Source organism: Panulirus ornatus, chromosome 32, assembly GCF_036320965.1.
Source record: "Panulirus ornatus isolate Po-2019 chromosome 32, ASM3632096v1, whole genome shotgun sequence".
NCBI classification, from domain to species: Eukaryota; Metazoa; Arthropoda; class Malacostraca; order Decapoda; family Palinuridae; genus Panulirus; species Panulirus ornatus.
The window spans coordinates 22731240-22748506 of record NC_092255.1 but is presented as its reverse complement, the minus strand read 5'-3'; the positions used below and the strand labels follow the sequence as shown (position 1 = coordinate 22748506).

The 17267-nt window shown below is 37.7% G+C and overlaps 1 protein-coding gene across 2 annotated transcripts; it reads left to right on the top strand.

Annotated features, from left to right (window-relative positions):
• The first annotated feature begins 39 nt into the window (after positions 1 to 39).
• LOC139759173 (lysophospholipase-like protein 1) lies at positions 40 to 15918 on the top strand. Of its 2 annotated transcripts, none has more exons than XM_071681221.1 (7): positions 40 to 1854; positions 5705 to 6074; positions 8086 to 8233; positions 9602 to 9723; positions 12026 to 12141; positions 12545 to 12794; positions 15435 to 15918. In XM_071681221.1, exons 2-6 carry the CDS (start codon positions 5990 to 5992, stop codon positions 12767 to 12769), a joined length of 696 nt encoding a protein of 231 aa, XP_071537322.1. In that variant the 5' UTR covers positions 40 to 1854; positions 5705 to 5989; the 3' UTR covers positions 12770 to 12794; positions 15435 to 15918. The 2 variants fall into 2 exon arrangements, with proteins under 2 accessions (XP_071537322.1, XP_071537321.1); XM_071681220.1 differs by having other exon boundaries at positions 15328 to 15918.
• The last annotated feature ends 1349 nt before the right edge of the window (positions 15919 to 17267 follow it).

Sequence of the window (17267 nt, the reverse complement as noted above, 5' to 3'; positions counted from 1 at the left end):
TTAATTAGTAAATGCTTTCTTGATAATGTAAAAGTGGTAACTGTTGATGTACAATACTTTTATATGGGAAACTTCATCAAGACCATGAACCTTATATGGGTCAAATTGGTTGAACACCATGATTAAATTATTTTTGACAATTTCCAAAGTTTCCAAGACTTCTTCCACATTGGTAATGCTGGTGCAGTAGTGTCCTCCAAATTAAAATCTCTGCTTCCCATACAGTACTCATTCCTTGCTCTCCTGTTTCTGTCGTGTACTGGCTAGCTGCAGTTTTATGTAAATCTTCAATGTATTTCATACTGTGTCTACACATTCTTTTTAATGCAGTACCTCAGGAGCTATACATTATAGAAACTCATATATACACCCTAAGTACCCCTTGTAGCAATGACGAAATTGATAAATTTTGGGGCATATAGTTGCATAAATTTGAGTCTTTTGAGTGATGAAAAGTTCAGATTTATATCGTAGATATGTATTCTGCAAAGAGATTTTATGACATTTGAATTGCTTGCAGATTAATGAGTGCGTGTTTTTATTTTCCTTATTTTTAACTCGCAGCAGGACATCAGGCAGAGTCAAATTTTTTATTGCATATTACCATTTCTGGGTTTTAAGGAGAGGCAGGGGAACACAATGAGGAACTGTTATTGTCAGCACTTCCCAAATAACGTATCTTTTGATTTTCAGATTTCTGTTTGGTTGTCTTCTCTTCCTTTTCTTTTCCAGTCTTTATTTATATCTCTCTTTTTTTCATACTCATTTACTGTTACCCTACTTAGTAATGTTGGAAACAAATGGGCGAGCCATAGGAGAAAATTCCTTGATTGGCTTCTTCTCTCTAAGTAATGATGCAGGGGGAAGGATATCCATTCACCTGTTGCCTCCTGTCTTGGTTGACTTCTGCAACACAGGAGATTACATTTATATTATGATTACCCCCTGAACCAGTGTATATGAAAGAGTCTTGGTGTTACTCAGAACTTTTTAAAGACTCCTGCATCCCACAACTTTGCTACTTCCACTAGCAGGGAAATGCAGTCTCCTTTGGAGTGAAAGTTCTCTTAGAACTCACGACACAGCCTCTCCTAGATGACATTTCCATTCATGGTGTAACCTTGAGCATGCAGAGTCTGGTAACACCACACAGGAGATTCACCGGTAGTAGTATTTCTTCCCTACTCCCAGGGATGTCTTTATATCTAAGTAACAGGCAAAGAAGAGGTGAAATAGAAATGCAGTGAGTATTTTGCAGGACTGTTGAATGTGTTAAATAATAGTGTGGTAGTTGTTGTTTGTTTTGGATAAGATGGTATGCAGAGTGAGAAAGTCATGGTGAATGGTCTGGTGCAAAGAAAGGTGATAATGAAAGACTTGCATAAGTTGAAGTGTGGCAAAGTGACAGATGTGGATGGGATTGCAGTTGAGTTGCTCTTGAAAGAGGGTGACAGTACTATTGTGTTGTCAGGCCTTTCACTCCAAGCATGGGATAAGCATAACTGAGAAATGGTAGAATATACTCTTGTATAATTTGTTTTTAAGAGCACATTTTTAAGCAAAAAATTGGGGATCAACCTGGTACATGGGTAATATTTTCATGCTTTCAGTAGTCTCTGTCAAAGTTCTTAGCTCAGGCTAACTTATCGTATCATATATGGTATCATTGTACCAAAAGTTCTACAAAAAATACTGGTAATAAAAATCTTTTTGATATTTCACACAATATAATAATCCACCTCAATCTCTTATTGTTTATAATAATACTTAACATACCAACAGCTGTTGAGTGATGGCACAGTTGCCAGGGCAGATCTGTATCATCATAGGAAGCCCAAAGTAGCCAAATGCATAGTAAGTTATGGTATGGTAGCAGAGTATGATGTAAAACATAAAGTAATAATTTTAAAAGTTTATTTATAAATACATCAAATTTTTTTCATTATATGTGAAACATGAATTTTTGTTAATCAAATTTGAAACAAAAGAAAACTACATTACCATATTTCTGAATATTTTCATTAAAATCCATCAAAATAATTTTCCTTGTCGTTGTCTTTAGCACCAAACAGCTCATTCCAGTCATCTCCTTGAACAGCCTCATTATATGGATCAACACCATCGTCAGTCATAAGATCATCATCCTCAATCACGCTGTCATTAACCTTATAATCCCGAAAGTCATCTTCTGCTCCATCGAGAGCATTTGAAAGCCCACATTTCTTAAAAGGTTCACCACAATTTCTGGTCTGATTGTATCCCAGGCATCTACAGTCCATTGATACAAAGTTGCTGGTGATGAACCTTGGATCTTGCCTCCCTTTATGTATGCTTTATCTCATTCCATCATCCAGTTGTTCCACTTCACTCTCATCGCATCTTTGAATGGTTTGTTTACAGAAACATCGAGTGGTTGGACATGACTTGTTAATCCACCAGGAATCACAGCTATATCAGTGTTTTCCTTTGTAATTCCATCTGTAGCATCGTCAACAAGATGAGTGTGAAACATCCCACTCTAGAAGACTTTTTTCTTTGTGCAGTACCCCTGGTTGAAAGTTCCAGACTTTTTTCTGCTATATTTGCATGCATCTTTCATCTATCTATCCTTTCTCGTGCACATGGATGATCATACCTTTTGGAAACTTTTGCTTTGGATTTTTTTTAAATTACCATAGGCAGCTTTGTGGCATCATCAATACATGATAGCACAAATGTGAATCTTGATTTTTCATGTCCAGTATTTTTGACTAACACTTTTTCACCAACTTTATTCACTGTTTGACTGACTGGCATATCAAAATACATGAGTGTTTCTTCCATGTCACCAATATATGAAAGTCTATATGCGTTCTACTGGTGTTTGATTATGAACCTAGGAAATTCAGTAACCTTGTCATCAAGTTGTGGAAGATGATGTGATTTTTCATTCTCCATCTCGGTACAAAATAATTATTTCTTTTCATAAATCTTGTGCACCAACCATAATTTGCCTTAAAATCTGTGGTCTAATTTCCTAGCTATTTTCAAGGCAAAGATTCATACTGATTTTTGGGAAACACCATATCCATTCTGTCGGTATTCTCTGACATGCTTTGCCACTTCAACAGGGAAAATGGTGATTGAAAGGTTAGTGCCATGAACAGATGATCTTCATCCTTGGGAGGAACAGTATGGCGTAAGAATGGTAGAGGATGTGTAGGCCAGGTGTTTACTCTTAGGAATTTGTGAGAGAAAGAGACTTGTATGTTGGAAAGATGACTATTAGAAGGGGTTAGCAAATATAAAGTGTGGGAGGGAAGCTATTCAATGCTTTTTTTTTTGTGCCAGGTGAGTAAAGCATATGTGTGAGAAGGAAGGGAGGTAGATGACTAGTTTCAAGTGAAGATGACTTTCTGTTAATTGTAAGTGTTGTCACCATGTCTCTTTAATCCTTTTGGTGCTTTGGGTATCAGTTGATGTTTTACTTAGCAAGGTTCTGCTGCCATTAATCAGTGTACAATTTCCTTTCATAAGCTGAATTGTATGATCTGTTGGCTGGCCATAAAAATAATGCACTCAACCAACCAAGTTGCAAAACACTGCACCCAATCAAGATGCAAGAACAGGATTCTATCTCGCCTTCGTCTGATATGTGCAAGGTCTTGCGTTGGTTCGCATTCCATGGCTGGGGTTGCAAGTGATCACCTGGGAAATATTTCGTAGAATGTAATGTAATTCATATATACTATAGTAATGAATACTGAATTGTACAAGAACAAAAATTATTAGATGAGTTATTATTAGAAGTTGATTAAGACTAAGTTGTTTTTGGTAAATTTGCCCACCGATGTTTTTGGTGATAAACCTTTTTGCACAACAGAATAGATTTGCCCCATTATTGCAACTGTGTATAGCTTGCAGTAAGTTCCGCAACGGCACAGAGAAGATACGAGAAAATTACTACCCTGTCGTATTGATGTAATATTTGTCAATAAAATGGTTTCAGCAGCGAATGTACTAATTTCATTACATGTACAGATATCTCAAAGGTTAGACAATTACCATGTTACACAGACTGGCCGTAGAGAGACACGGTCTCCATAAACTGGAATGATAAATTATGTTGAGGGCGTTAAACGAGTTACATTCTAACCTACTCACCCGTTGTTAAATGAAAACTACTTTTCCATGAAATTACTGAAACCATATAAAAGCAAGAAAATGATCAATTATCCAAAGGACAAGCAGTCCAAACCCAATAGGAGCAGGAATCGGGTGAAACTGGAAAGTTTGCAGTATTGTTAAAGTAACCATATTCGAATGTTTTCATTAAGGTTGGGAAAGTATATATCTGTATTTCTAAAATACTTTAAGAAAAGTAAAGAGTGGACTCTCCCGACTTTTCCCAAAATTTGTCTCTAATCTATTATGGCAAAGATTACCATGTATCCAGCAGATTACTTTCATAGAATGGGTCTTTCTACCAGGCAGCTCTTATAAATGTATGTATACTTTAACAAGCAGTTCATGTTTTAAGCGAATTTGTACCTGGCAGGTCACATCACAACCTTCTGATAGGTATGAAGTTTTCCCTAGGGAATACTGACATTAGGTTAATCTCGTGTTGAGCTATATTTGTCCAGGGTGCATTGTGGTCTTAGATTTACCCAAAATATTTCAGAGGGTTAAGATTTTTTTTTGTGGATGAAGCCTGAAGTTTTAAGTCTTCATGACCCTGGCAGTTGATAAGCCTAAAGGCAAACCAACCAAAAAAAACAGTAAGACGTTACCTTCGGGTGACAGTGTTACCACTCCTTGGCATTTTTTTCTTGGGATCTGCGAAGCATTTCTTACTATTAATAAATGTTCTATAGACTGATAAAATAAGGCTAAGAAATTACATTGTTGGTGTGGTTTATACATTCTCACATACACCATGGATAAGTCACAGTCATGATCATGTACATTCACGAGCGGTGTACTGGTTTTCGCTTTCTGGTTGGATACTTGTTGGAACAATAGCATGTGGTGAAGTTTTATGTAACTAATTCGAGCAACAACTCTCTGTTCTGAACTACTGACAATAAAAAGGGGCAGCAATCATACCAAATTCTGTCTCAAAATTTACATGCACCTTTTGTCTCTCTCTCTCTCTGCATTTTCCAGCGATTATCGTAAAACTAAGTAGCTAATTGCTTTCTTTCAAAGAAAGCTGTTGCGCTACAGGATGTATCTTGTCATCAGTAAGAGTCCTCGATATCGTCTGTAAAAGAAGCTGAGGTTGGTCAGTGCTTAGTATGTGAACTTGAAAGCCGACAGAAATGGAGACATGGCACCATTGTATTCAGACGATGCCAGGGATCCCAGTGACGAAGATTCGAGTTTTCCCATTGTAATTTTTTTTGTTAAGATAATATGTATATCGTATTTATATGGATGTCATTTATATGAAATTAAAGAATCGATTTTTTAGGGCCTATCATGATTTCATAGAGGTTGATGGTAGGAATTGCCATTAGGTGTTAATGCTGCGGTCTGAATATAAACAGTTTGTTTCAAATGTACATCTGGCTTCGGAATGCTTCAACCACATTTGATTTGTCTTTCATATTGTATCATCCTATTATCTTTCATTTGAACTTTTATCAGTAGAAGTATGATTATCTTTTAAGTCCATTGTTTATAAGGTATTCATAGAAAAGTGTATATATATTTTTTTTAGCAACGTAAAGCGTTCGAACGTTGGTCCTATCACAAATGTGCAAACACTGACTGCAACGGCGGCGGCGCACAGGACACACACACCGGGCACTGACAACCAAGCAACATAGACATCCCCACGGCCGAGGGCATCTCTTTATATTGAAATTAAGCAAGTCATGGAACATCAAGAAAAGACAAGTGCTGTACAGTAATCTCAACTAATTAACCTAAAGCAAGTTGCTCAACAACAACGGAAGGCAACTTTCTTGTCGACAAGTTAAGAGGCAGCCCGGAGTTTTTGAAAATGTCAAGCAAATTGCTTCATGTCAGCATGGTAGCACAGTCCAGGCCTCGTCACACTGCTTCCATTATATTCATGCATGGATCAGGTAATACAATGTGGCAGATTAGTGTAGGTTCAGTCACTATTCTAGTGAATTTCTTGTTACGGTGAAATCATAGTTTTTCAGCAGGTAATGATATTGAACTTCGATTTCATCAGAAAATAAAGTTTGGAACTGCAGTGCAAAAGTTACTTTTTACTTAAGTTGGTATTGACTGGTCCAGGTGCACACCTTTCTCATGTGTTGTGAAGTATGTACAGCAACGGTGATTCAGCATACTGACATTACAGCCAGACTGATACGAGGTCAACTGTTGCTCAGGTGGATTTACTGTGTATTAATAGCTGAGGTAATATTCAAATGGATTTGTACCTGAAAGAGGTTTATAAAGCCATTTAGGAAAGAAAATCTTTGTTATTCCCAGTTTTAGCACAGTGAAATGAAGTTGAGATGTTAACCTCGCTGAGGTTTACAAGTGTTCAACAGAGGCATTGAAAATCTTACCTAACCTTCCCAGCATTGTAGATTTAAATTGATTTTCCGTTCATTAAAGTTCCAGGTTAGGGGCATCACAGTGGTAACTTAAGTTTGGATGAAATGCATATTATTAACCTCCATATATCTAATAAAAGTGATTTAGACCAAAGAAGCATTATTTAAAACCATTTTTACACCAAATGAATATTAGTGATTGTATGAGGAAAGGAGGAATATGATAATCAGCAAAAATGCAGGTAAAAGTGAAACATTAAAACAACAGAACCTATGAAAACCTCCCAACTTTATGTAGAGCTGAGATATACCATAGTATCAGTGTTATAGATGAAGTATAACACAGGCATTGATGCTAACCTCCCTTTTCCATATAAGTTGCATGTAGTTGAAGTAAAACATAATAGAGAGCAAACCTCTCAACAAGTGAATGCAGGGACATCATAATATAAATATTTTTAATGACATTTATAATAAGGTAAATTTGATTGCTAAGGTAAGTAGGTGAGGTTTTCATTGGCACTGTTGTATAGAAGTGTTTAACAAACTGTCTTAAGCTTTTCCATTTCATAAAACTCCTTGTTATCATTATGTTTCCATGGGATGAAAAGTAATTCTTTATATCGTGCTTCCCTGGTCTAGAATACTAATACAGAACATTACTAAGAACATGGAGTTTACTGACATGCATTTCTACCCTATTTCTGTGATGCCCATAAACTGGAACTTAACTGGTATTTGAATTTGTCAAAGTATATTAGACACACCCATGATTGAACATTGTGCCAACTCCCAGGAAATGTGAACAAATGGAAGACTACCCAAGTGGCTGCTTCCGCCACCACCCTTCCTCCCCACCTCATTGTTGTAAGGTCCATAACTCTGATTTGGATTTTGTTCAAGTTAGGTCCTCCATTGAAAATGCTTAACTTGGCACTTTTAATCTGCCTCATACTTGGAAGGAAATCCCATATCTTGGTCAGGGCTCTTAAAACAAACGTTTCTGATATTTTCCAAGCGATTGTTTATATCCTTTCTGTTTTCACCAACAAAAAATTATGCTGCAGTGCAGGCAACACAGGTATTCACTAGAATGCCCTCTTGATTTTCCTTTGACTGAACTGTGTATTAAGTATAGTCTGAATTATTGACTGAAGTAATGAATTCTTGAGTTTTATACCGGACCCTTAAACTCATTTAGTTCCTGTTCAGTTGAAATTTAAAGTATAAAGGTTTGACTTTATACAATGCAAGTTGTTGGTAGACACTTCACTATTATTGAACAAACATGATCTTCATCTAGGATGTGCTGGTTCAAAAATCCAGAAGGCACAGAGATGACTGGTAACAAAAATTTCAGGGACAAACAAAACATGATCAACCATTCTTTGAATTGAGTGATAAAAGCTACATTGTTGAGATGGATATTTTTGTTTAAAAATTAACCGAGATACTTGATTATTTTAAACCTAAGTTAGAATATGATTTAACATATTTTTTTTTTTTTTTTTTGCTTGTTATAAAAGAATGCTAGATTCGTTCACATTCAATTCCTGCTTGACAGGTGGCACAGGTCCTATGGCAAAGGAAGGAATAAAGATGGTGTTAGGGAAAAATATGTCATTTCCACATATTCGCATCCTGTATCCAACTGCTCCACAGAGGCCTTATACCCCATCGTATGGTCAACTACAGCATGTCTGGTTTAACAGGTTAGCATTACTACTAAGCCATTCTCATATTTTGTGATTATTAAGGGAAAACAAGTACACACCAAAATGACCTGATGAGCATTAAACATCCGCCCTCCCAGCCCAATCACAAGCACCACCCCACTAGTTATACCCCAAACTAAAACCATGCTCCCCAAGCCTATATGAGTTTCACTTTCTCATCTGCATTCTGGACACCATTGTAGGACATTTGTTTGATTCTTGTATGATTAGTGTTTGTAGTAGCTTGGCAGCCTGTGAATGTTCTGAGTGCCCTTATTTAGTGAGGTTTGCAGCTTTTTATACTTGCTTTTAGCAGGCTGGATCACCAGACAGATGAGGCTTAGTTTAGAGTGAAACATGCATTGTCTGTCTATCTTTCTATGTGTCTGATGCGTGTTCCCTTTAGGAACTCCTTGGAGAGGATGGCTACAGCAGAACTGATGAAATCCCATACTGCTTTTTAGCCTTTAGTGCCTCACCCTTAACATGCCACTACCACTAGCAGAGGGGGCAACTCAAGCACAGTGTTTGCAAAGGCTCATTCCTCCTGCTTCCACAGACTGCTTCTATCAAATGTGTTTAGCTTATGTTCCAGTCTAATGTTCCAACTTGTGCTCCTGTCTAATATCCTCTCTTCTACTTCTATTTCTCTTACCATATTTTCAGAAGGCAGAGATAGGGCACAATGGAAGTCGTCAGTAGGAACATTAGGCATCAGCCTCTGAAATGCTGCATTATAGTTTCCATAAGCCAGTGGCCTGTTAGTGGTGAAGCACTAGGGTAAGACGCAGCACTGGAGTTCACCAGTTACAGAGACTGTTTTTAGGAAGTTCCCAGATGGAATGGGCATCAGAGATATAGATAGATAACACATAGCAATCACTGCAGGAAAAGCTAGAGTTAAGACGAATGAGTTGTGTGAGTTAAGTATTGTCAGGTGTTATGTGTGACAATGAGAGATTGTATGTTTTGGACAGAATGCCAACAGTCATCATGTCGGTGAGGCAGAAAGACAAGACAGCTACCTGGGTCAGAGGATTGCAGCTTGACAACCACTGAAGTGCCTCTGTTGTATGCTGCTATAATGTAATTGCAAGATTGTTGCTTATGAAAAAATGTAAATCCTTTGGCTTGCAAAATGTAATGGGAGGTCCTTCTGTCCCTGCTCCTGAGTATAGTACATCCTTGGAGGCTGCAGGAGCCCTGGAAAAGGGATACTAATGTTTATGAAAATAAGTATATTCATTCATTAGGTGAATCAGTATAAAAGATATCAAGATATAATTGTTGAACGAACTTCAAGGACAGGAAAGATTACACATGCATGATAATTGATATCATTAATTGCTCATGTTTCACTAACAGACACAGTATTTCTCTGACTGCTGAAGAAGACTTGACTACTATTGAACCCATGGCTGAGGAGATTAACAAGCTCATAAACCAGGAAGTTCAGCAAGGGGTTGCTATTAAGAGAATTATTTTAGGTAAGTAATCTCAGTATTTTGTTAGAGGAAAGCATAATAAATGCAAGTTTACCATGTACCCTAATGTTTGAAACTGTAGTTATTGACAGGATTCATTACAGGCATAACCTGCTACCCAAAAGAAATCTATGTATCAGGTCCCAAAGTACTGTCCCCGACAATTATGATAGTTGACATTGTAAGATGTATTGATAAGGATTTTATGATAAAGGAGTAGATGGATGCAATGATTGTGCTTTTCATATTTTTATATTTTTTATACTTAATCGCCGTCTTGTGCGTCGGTGAGGTAGTGCAAGGAAACAGACGAAAGAATGGCCCAACCCACCCATGTACACATGTATATACATAAATGCCTACACATGCTCATATACATACCTGTACATTTCAGTGTATGCATACATATACATACAAAGACACATACATATATACACATGTACATATTCATACTTGCCGCCTTCATCCATTCATCCATGAAATGGCACACACACACACACACACACACCACCCAGCAAGGTAGCGCTAGGAAAATACAAAAAAGGCCACACTTGTTCACACTCAGTCTCTAGCTGTCATTTGATATATGTATTTTTTTATTATTATACTTAGTTGCTATCTCCCGTGTTAGCAAGGTAGTGCAAAGAAACATACGAAAGAATGGCCCCACTCACCCACATATACATGTATGTACATAAATGCCGACACACACACACATATACATACCTATATATTTCAACGTATACGTACATATACGTGCGCACATAAACATTTATACACATGCTCATATTCATACTTGCTGCCGTCATCCATTCCCATCGCCACCCCACCACACATGAAAAACAGCACACATACTCACACACACACACACACACACACACACACACACACACACACACACACCCTGCACGCATGCATGCGCACAGGAGGTAGTGCTAGGAAAAGACAACAAAAGCCACATTGGTTCACACTCAGTCTCTAGCTGTCATGTGTAATGCACCAAAACCATAGCTCCCTTTCCACATCCAGGCCCCACAAAACTTTCCATGCTTTTCATATATAAATAGATATTATTATATATTTTTATTTTGCTTTGTCGCTGTCTCCCGTGTTTGTGAGGTAGCGCAAGGAAACAGATGAAAGAAATGGCACAACCCACCCCCATACACAATGTACACACACACACGCCCACACACGCAAATATACATACCTGTACATCTCAGTGTACACATATATATACAGACACAGACACATACATATATACCCATGCACACAATTCACACTGTCTGCCCCTATTCATTCCCATCGCCACCTCGCCACACATGGAATACCATCCCCCTCCCCCCTCATGTGTGCGAGGTAGCACTAGGAAAAGACAACAAAGGCCCCATTCGTTCACACTCAGTCTCCAACTGTCACGCAATAATGCCCGAAACCACAGCTCCCTTCCCACATCCAGGCCCCACACAACTTTCCATGGTTTACCCAAGACGCTTCACATGCCCTGATTCAATCCACTGACAGCACGTCAACCCCGGTATACCACATCGATCCAGTTCACTCTATTCCTTGCCCGCCTTTCACCCTCGTGCATGTTCAGGCCCCGATCACACAAAATCTTTTTCACTCAATAGATAAAGAAAATTTGTATTGTTTAGTACTGATGGAGGGCATTAAAAGATTACTAGGGTTAAGTTAGAAGGTAGTTTTACTGATTTACTATGGGAGTTGAGAAAATGTAAGAAAGATGTATGTACAGTATGCGTAGTGCCAGTTTTGATTTATGAGGAAATCTTCCAATATTTCAATATTTTATGAAGAAATTTCTCATCTTTCTATTGATATGAATGGTGATGAAAAAAGATTTCCCTTATGAATGTTAACATTGTCTTATATTTGTGTTTTTAGTGCCTTACTTGTCAGAAAGTGGTTTTACTTTTTCTCATAACTTGATGTTTATTTATCATGTGTTCACTAATAAGGAAACATTTACACATGATGCAAGTGATGCTAGAATATGAAAGTCATGTGAAAGGGTACAGTAGGTAGAACTGCTTGCAGTAGTTGTTCTTTTTTATTACATGCAGCAAAGTATGCCTGAGAAATTTATGGGTTAGATTTGGTGAGTTATTCCTCTACCAATAATTGTGATTAGTGGAGAAGGTATCATGGTTAACAATAAAAGTAATATGTTATTTGGGTATGCTCATGTACAGACACTTGATGTCGATATCTTTTTGTAAAGAAGATTTAAGAGTGGTTTAGATGTTGTTTTTTCTATCACTTAGATTTTCAAAATCAACAGGAGGCTTTTCTATGGGCTCAAGTTTGGCAATGCAGATGGGATATCGCTTCCGCCCAGACATAGGAGGAGTTTTTGTGTTGTCGTCATTTCTGAATAAGAATTCCAAGGTATATGAGGTTAGTATTACCATACAGTAGAGGCTCATCTCTAGTGTGTAACATTTTGTTTAGTTTCTTTAGCTCATGGTAACACTAATCTGGGAAAACTAAAACTGTGAGTTTAACCACATTCACACGACAGCTCCATTGTAGTGGCTTGCCACACATGCTCAGAGTGCTTACTATTTTTCATGAATTACTTCCCCTTTCTGTAACTATGACTGTATAGAATTCCTGCCTAGGACTTAGAGACTCTTCATGTCAAAGAATAAATATTAAGGGGTACTGTATATGCTTTGGCCATGTTCCTTTGAAGATATAGTGGCATATGATAAAGTAATATATCTAATGGAAATAGCTTAGTATAAAGTAATATGATTTAGAGGAATTGCAACTTTTTGTCTCTTTAAAAAATAAAAAGGTCCTGGATTCATCACCACATCGTTCCTATCCTCCACTGTTTATGTGTCATGGAGAAAAAGATGATATAGTCCCATATGCCTGGGGTCAGCATACCTTCAAGAAGCTGCAGCAGCGTGGAATAATTGGGGAGTTTCAATCCTTCCCTGATATGTACCATTGTACAAGTAAAGAGGAACTGAACTTGTTACATCAGTGGATTTTACAACAGCTCCCAGAAGATTGATGTAAATATCTGACGGAATTGAAAGGTATCTCAACAAAATTATTTTTTTCTAAGCACCTGTAAGCTTAAAAAACTTTTAGGCTGAATAACAAAATAACATAGATTCTTATTCTTTCAGAATGTTTTTAGAATTTTTTTCAGGTTTAGTGTGAATTTCAACTTATTACAGATCATATGAAGGGAACATTTTGATTATGAGAGCTGTATCCCATTGGTAGGTTGCTGTTACATTTTCTCTTAATGTGCTTGGTGGAGACAGATGAACCTAGATAAACTAAATTGATTGCATGGTCCCCTTGTTGGATGATTCTGTTCAGATTAGGAGGTCCCTTTTCTCTTAAGAATAAAGTTATTGAAACGAACTTAGGAGCTTGCATTGTCTATGTTTTTTTTTTTTTTCCGCTGTCTCCCGCGTTTGCGAGGTAGTGCAAGGAAACAGACGAAAGAAATGGCCCAACCCACCCCCATACACATGTATATACATACGTCCACACACGCAAATATACATACCTACACAGCTTTCCATGGTTTACCCCAGACGCTTCACATGCCCTGATTCAATCCACTGACAGCACGTCAACCCCGGTATACCACATCGATCCATTTCACTCTATTCCTTGCCCTCCTTTTACCCTCCTGCATGTTCAGGCCTCGATCACACAAAATCTTTTTCACTCCATCTTTCCACCTCCAATTTGGTCTCCCACTTCTCCTCGTTCCCTCCACCTCCGACACATATATCCTCTTGGTCAATCTTTCCTCACTCATTCTCTCCATGTGCCCAAACCATTTCAAAACACCCTCTTCTGCTCTCTCAACCACGCTCTTTTTATTTCCACACATCTCTCTTACCCTTACGTTACTTACTCGATCAAACCACCTCACACCACACATTGTCCTCAAACATCTCATTTCCAGCACATCCATCCTCCTGCGCACAACTCTATCCATAGCCCACGCCTCGCAACCATACAACATTGTTGGAACCACTATTACTTCAAACATACCCATTTTTGCTTTCTGAGATAATGTTCTCGACTTCCACACATTCTTCAAGGCTCCCAGGATTTTCGCCCCCTCCCTCACCCTATGATCCACTTCCGCTTCCATGGTTCCATCCGCTGCCAGATCCACTCCCAGATATATAAACACTTTACTTCCTCCAGTTTTTCTCCATTCGAACTTACCTCCCAATTGACTTGACCCTCAACCCTACTGTACCTAATAACCTTGCTCTTATTCACATTTACTCTTAACTTTCTTCTTTCACACACTTTACCAAACTCAGTCACCAGCTTCTGCAGTTTCTCACATTAATCAGCCACCAGCGCTGTATCATCAGCGAACAACAACTGACTCACTTCCCAAGCTCTCTCATCCCCAACAGACTTCATACTTGCCCCTCTTTCCAAAACTCTTGCATTCACCTCCCTAACAACCCCATCCATAAACAAATTAAACAGCCATGGAGACATCACACACCCCTGCCGCAAACCTACATTCACTGAGAACCAATCACTTTCCTCTCTTCCTACACATACACATGCCTTACATCCTCGATAAAAACTTTTCACTGCTTCTAACAACTTGCCTCCCACACCATACATTCTTAATACCTTCCACAGAGCATCTCTATCAACTCTATCATATACATTGTCTATGTAAGCCAGTAAAATGCAAAACTTCAGAATTGGCTAGGGATCAGAGTGATTGTAATTGATCAACACAGTGCAAGACTTAAGGCTTGTTGAAGTTGGTATTGGGAAACATATGAAGTCTTCTCGTTAGCAAAGTGTTTAAACTTATAAGAAAAGAGTATGATAGAGCAAAGGGATTTGGCAAGGTGTATATAAGACCGTGAAAGAGCACTTAAAGATTAAGGTATTTCAGATCATGTTAAAAAATTTACTTTGTTTCATTCAGAATATTTTTGATGAATTTATGGCACTATAAAACACTTGATAATGGTGCTGTGTTCACATTAAATTTTATTATTGATTTGAGGACTAATTAAAAAGAGACAGCTAATTATTGGGTAATCATGAAGAATTCCTTTTTTCCTTAAAGTTGTGGGTCATGGATGGTTGTTTGATTCAATGTGAAAGACAGTGTGACTGCTTAATAACTATACATGTATAGGCTTTTTTGACTTGTTATTTTATTATGATTAAAATTGTTTATTTATGAGATAAGGATGCAATGAATGATTACATAATCAGGTTAGCATGGGACAGATCAGCCAGGTTTGACTGATCATAATGTAGAGAAAGTGTTGCGTTATGTAATGTTAATTGCTACTCTTAAGACTTATTATGTTACAGCATTATTTTATCCCCAAATTTATTTTTTAATAAAAAGTATGAAAATTTTTGTTTGATTATGAGTTCACTCGTATTTCAATCCTCCAGTTGATGTAACAGTAGATCAGTTGTTCTCTGTTTCTCATGAAATTGCAGTCATGTTATTTTGATTGACATTGAATGATTCATTCTTGTGATAAAGAGGACAGAATTTATAGTACAGGTTGTACCTCTCTAATCCGGCACTTTGTGATGCAGTAACTCCCATGGTCTGGCACATTTTGAATCTGCTGCTGTTAGTTTGTGGATTTGCCACCAGCGCTAAGGTGCCAGAATCTGATATTGATGAGCCTGTCGTTTATCAGCCAACTCACCAAGCAGTTGTGGAGATGGTTCAGCAAGGTGAGAAGAAACAAAATCATGAAGAAAGTGCATAGGAAAATGAGGCATTGGAAGAAAGGATTTCTATAGATAAATGTATCTAGGTGATGAGAGATTTAATTGCAGGACTGAAGCAGAGACTTTATAGCAGAAAAAGAAATTATTTGTTTATTTGATTCAAAGAAAGTTCATTAAGGAAAAGCCAAAGTTCCAGAAGCAAGCTACATTGCAACAGCAGTTGAAGGTCATTAATAACACTGCCAAGGCTCATTTCAGCATAGAAAATCCACTTCCCTGCACCTCCTTTGCCCCTGATTTGCAAGTATGATGACCCCTGCCTACCCTGAAGACCCTGCTGATCCCAGAGACACTGAAGACACTGCTGACCATGAAGACCCTGCTGACGACTTGATGTACTTATGATGTAAGCTGAAGTAACAATAAAAAACCCTCTTTTGGAAGCATTAATGGATGTATTATTTCCTGTTTTAAGCTTTGTTGTACCTCTGATAACACAGCAATATGTATGTGGAATGAGCTGGCAAGACTAGGGGTCAGGCATGTTTACATAGGGGGTTCCCTTAGGGGTCATTTTCTGTGGTCCAGCAATGGCCAGGTCTCAAGGTTGTTGGATGAAAGAGATACAACCTGTGCCAGATATTCTTTGTAGTCAGAGTAGCCTTTGCCAACTGCAAACCAGTGAACTTGATTGAAATCTTGTATGTTACATCATCAAAGATTTTGAGTTGGGAATCTTCACATCTAGATTTTTTTACTTGTCTGGATAGTTTGAAGAAACCTTAATGGATTGCCTTTGCATAATATATACTTTCCTACTCTAAAGACAATAACCAGGCAATTTATTAATGTTTTCAGACATTTCTGAGTGACCCTGATGAGTCTTGTTTAACAGAGTTAGTGTGTTTGGGATTTCTAGCCATTTTCATGACAGAATGAAGTGGATGTTAGTACTGCTTCGTATAAAATGCTTTACAAGAGCTTTTGTTATGTGGTACTTGACAGACCTGTTAGTAGATTGTCAAACTTTTTTTTTTCTTTTTTTAAGGAAAGCCATTGCTTCCTCACTTTTAAGTCTGTGGGAACTGTTGAAGTCCTGGATCTATTATTATTGTTTAGTTTTTAGGCAAAATAGCTTTCATAGATTTATGTATTCTAACAGAAAGTTAATTGGAAAAACACTTCCATCTTTTAGGGTCCTTTAAGTCTTTGTCAGCAAAGCACATTTCCAGTTAGACCAGAAATTTGTCCTCCCTTCATAGCCAGTGCTTTCTGATAAGAGTGGCTTCTACTTTAGCTTTCTGAAGGAAACTCTCTTTGGTCAAGATTAGCAAAAGGGGTCTTCAGTAGTCAACAAACCCCTTTATTTGATGGTATGTCTGTTTGGATTTGGTTGACCTATTCTCGTAGCTTTGGGTTTGCCAATATCACAATAAGATTGTCTATGATAGGGTACACTTGAAAGATTACACTTTTTTTTTCAGCTTGAAGGTTTTCCTTTTAAGTAACAGGTTAATATTAATCTGTCTGTAAGTGTGAGATATTAGTTTATAAGTATGAAAAATCATATCTACCATACAAACCATATCTTGATTCCTGATAGCAGCAGGCTTGAGGTTATAGCAAAAGGGGTCTTCAGTAGTCAACAAACCCCTTTATTTGATGGTATGTCTATTTGGATTTGGTTGACCTATTCTCGTAGCTTTGGGTTTGCCAGTATCACAATAAGATAGTCTGTGATAGGGTACACTTGAAAGATTACACTTTTTTTTTCAGCTTGAAGGTTTTTCTTTTAAGTT

Coding starts and splice junctions, on each gene's coding strand:
- LOC139759173 (XM_071681221.1), top strand. CDS start 5,990: ATGTCAAGCAAATTGCTTCATGTCAGCATGGTAGCACAGTCCAGGCCT. Junction 9,724..12,025: donor TATTAAGAGAATTATTTTAG/GTAAGTAATCTC, acceptor CAAAATCAACAG/GAGGCTTTTCTATGGGCTCA. Junction 12,142..12,544: donor AGAATTCCAAGGTATATGAG/GTTAGTATTACC, acceptor AAAAATAAAAAG/GTCCTGGATTCATCACCACA.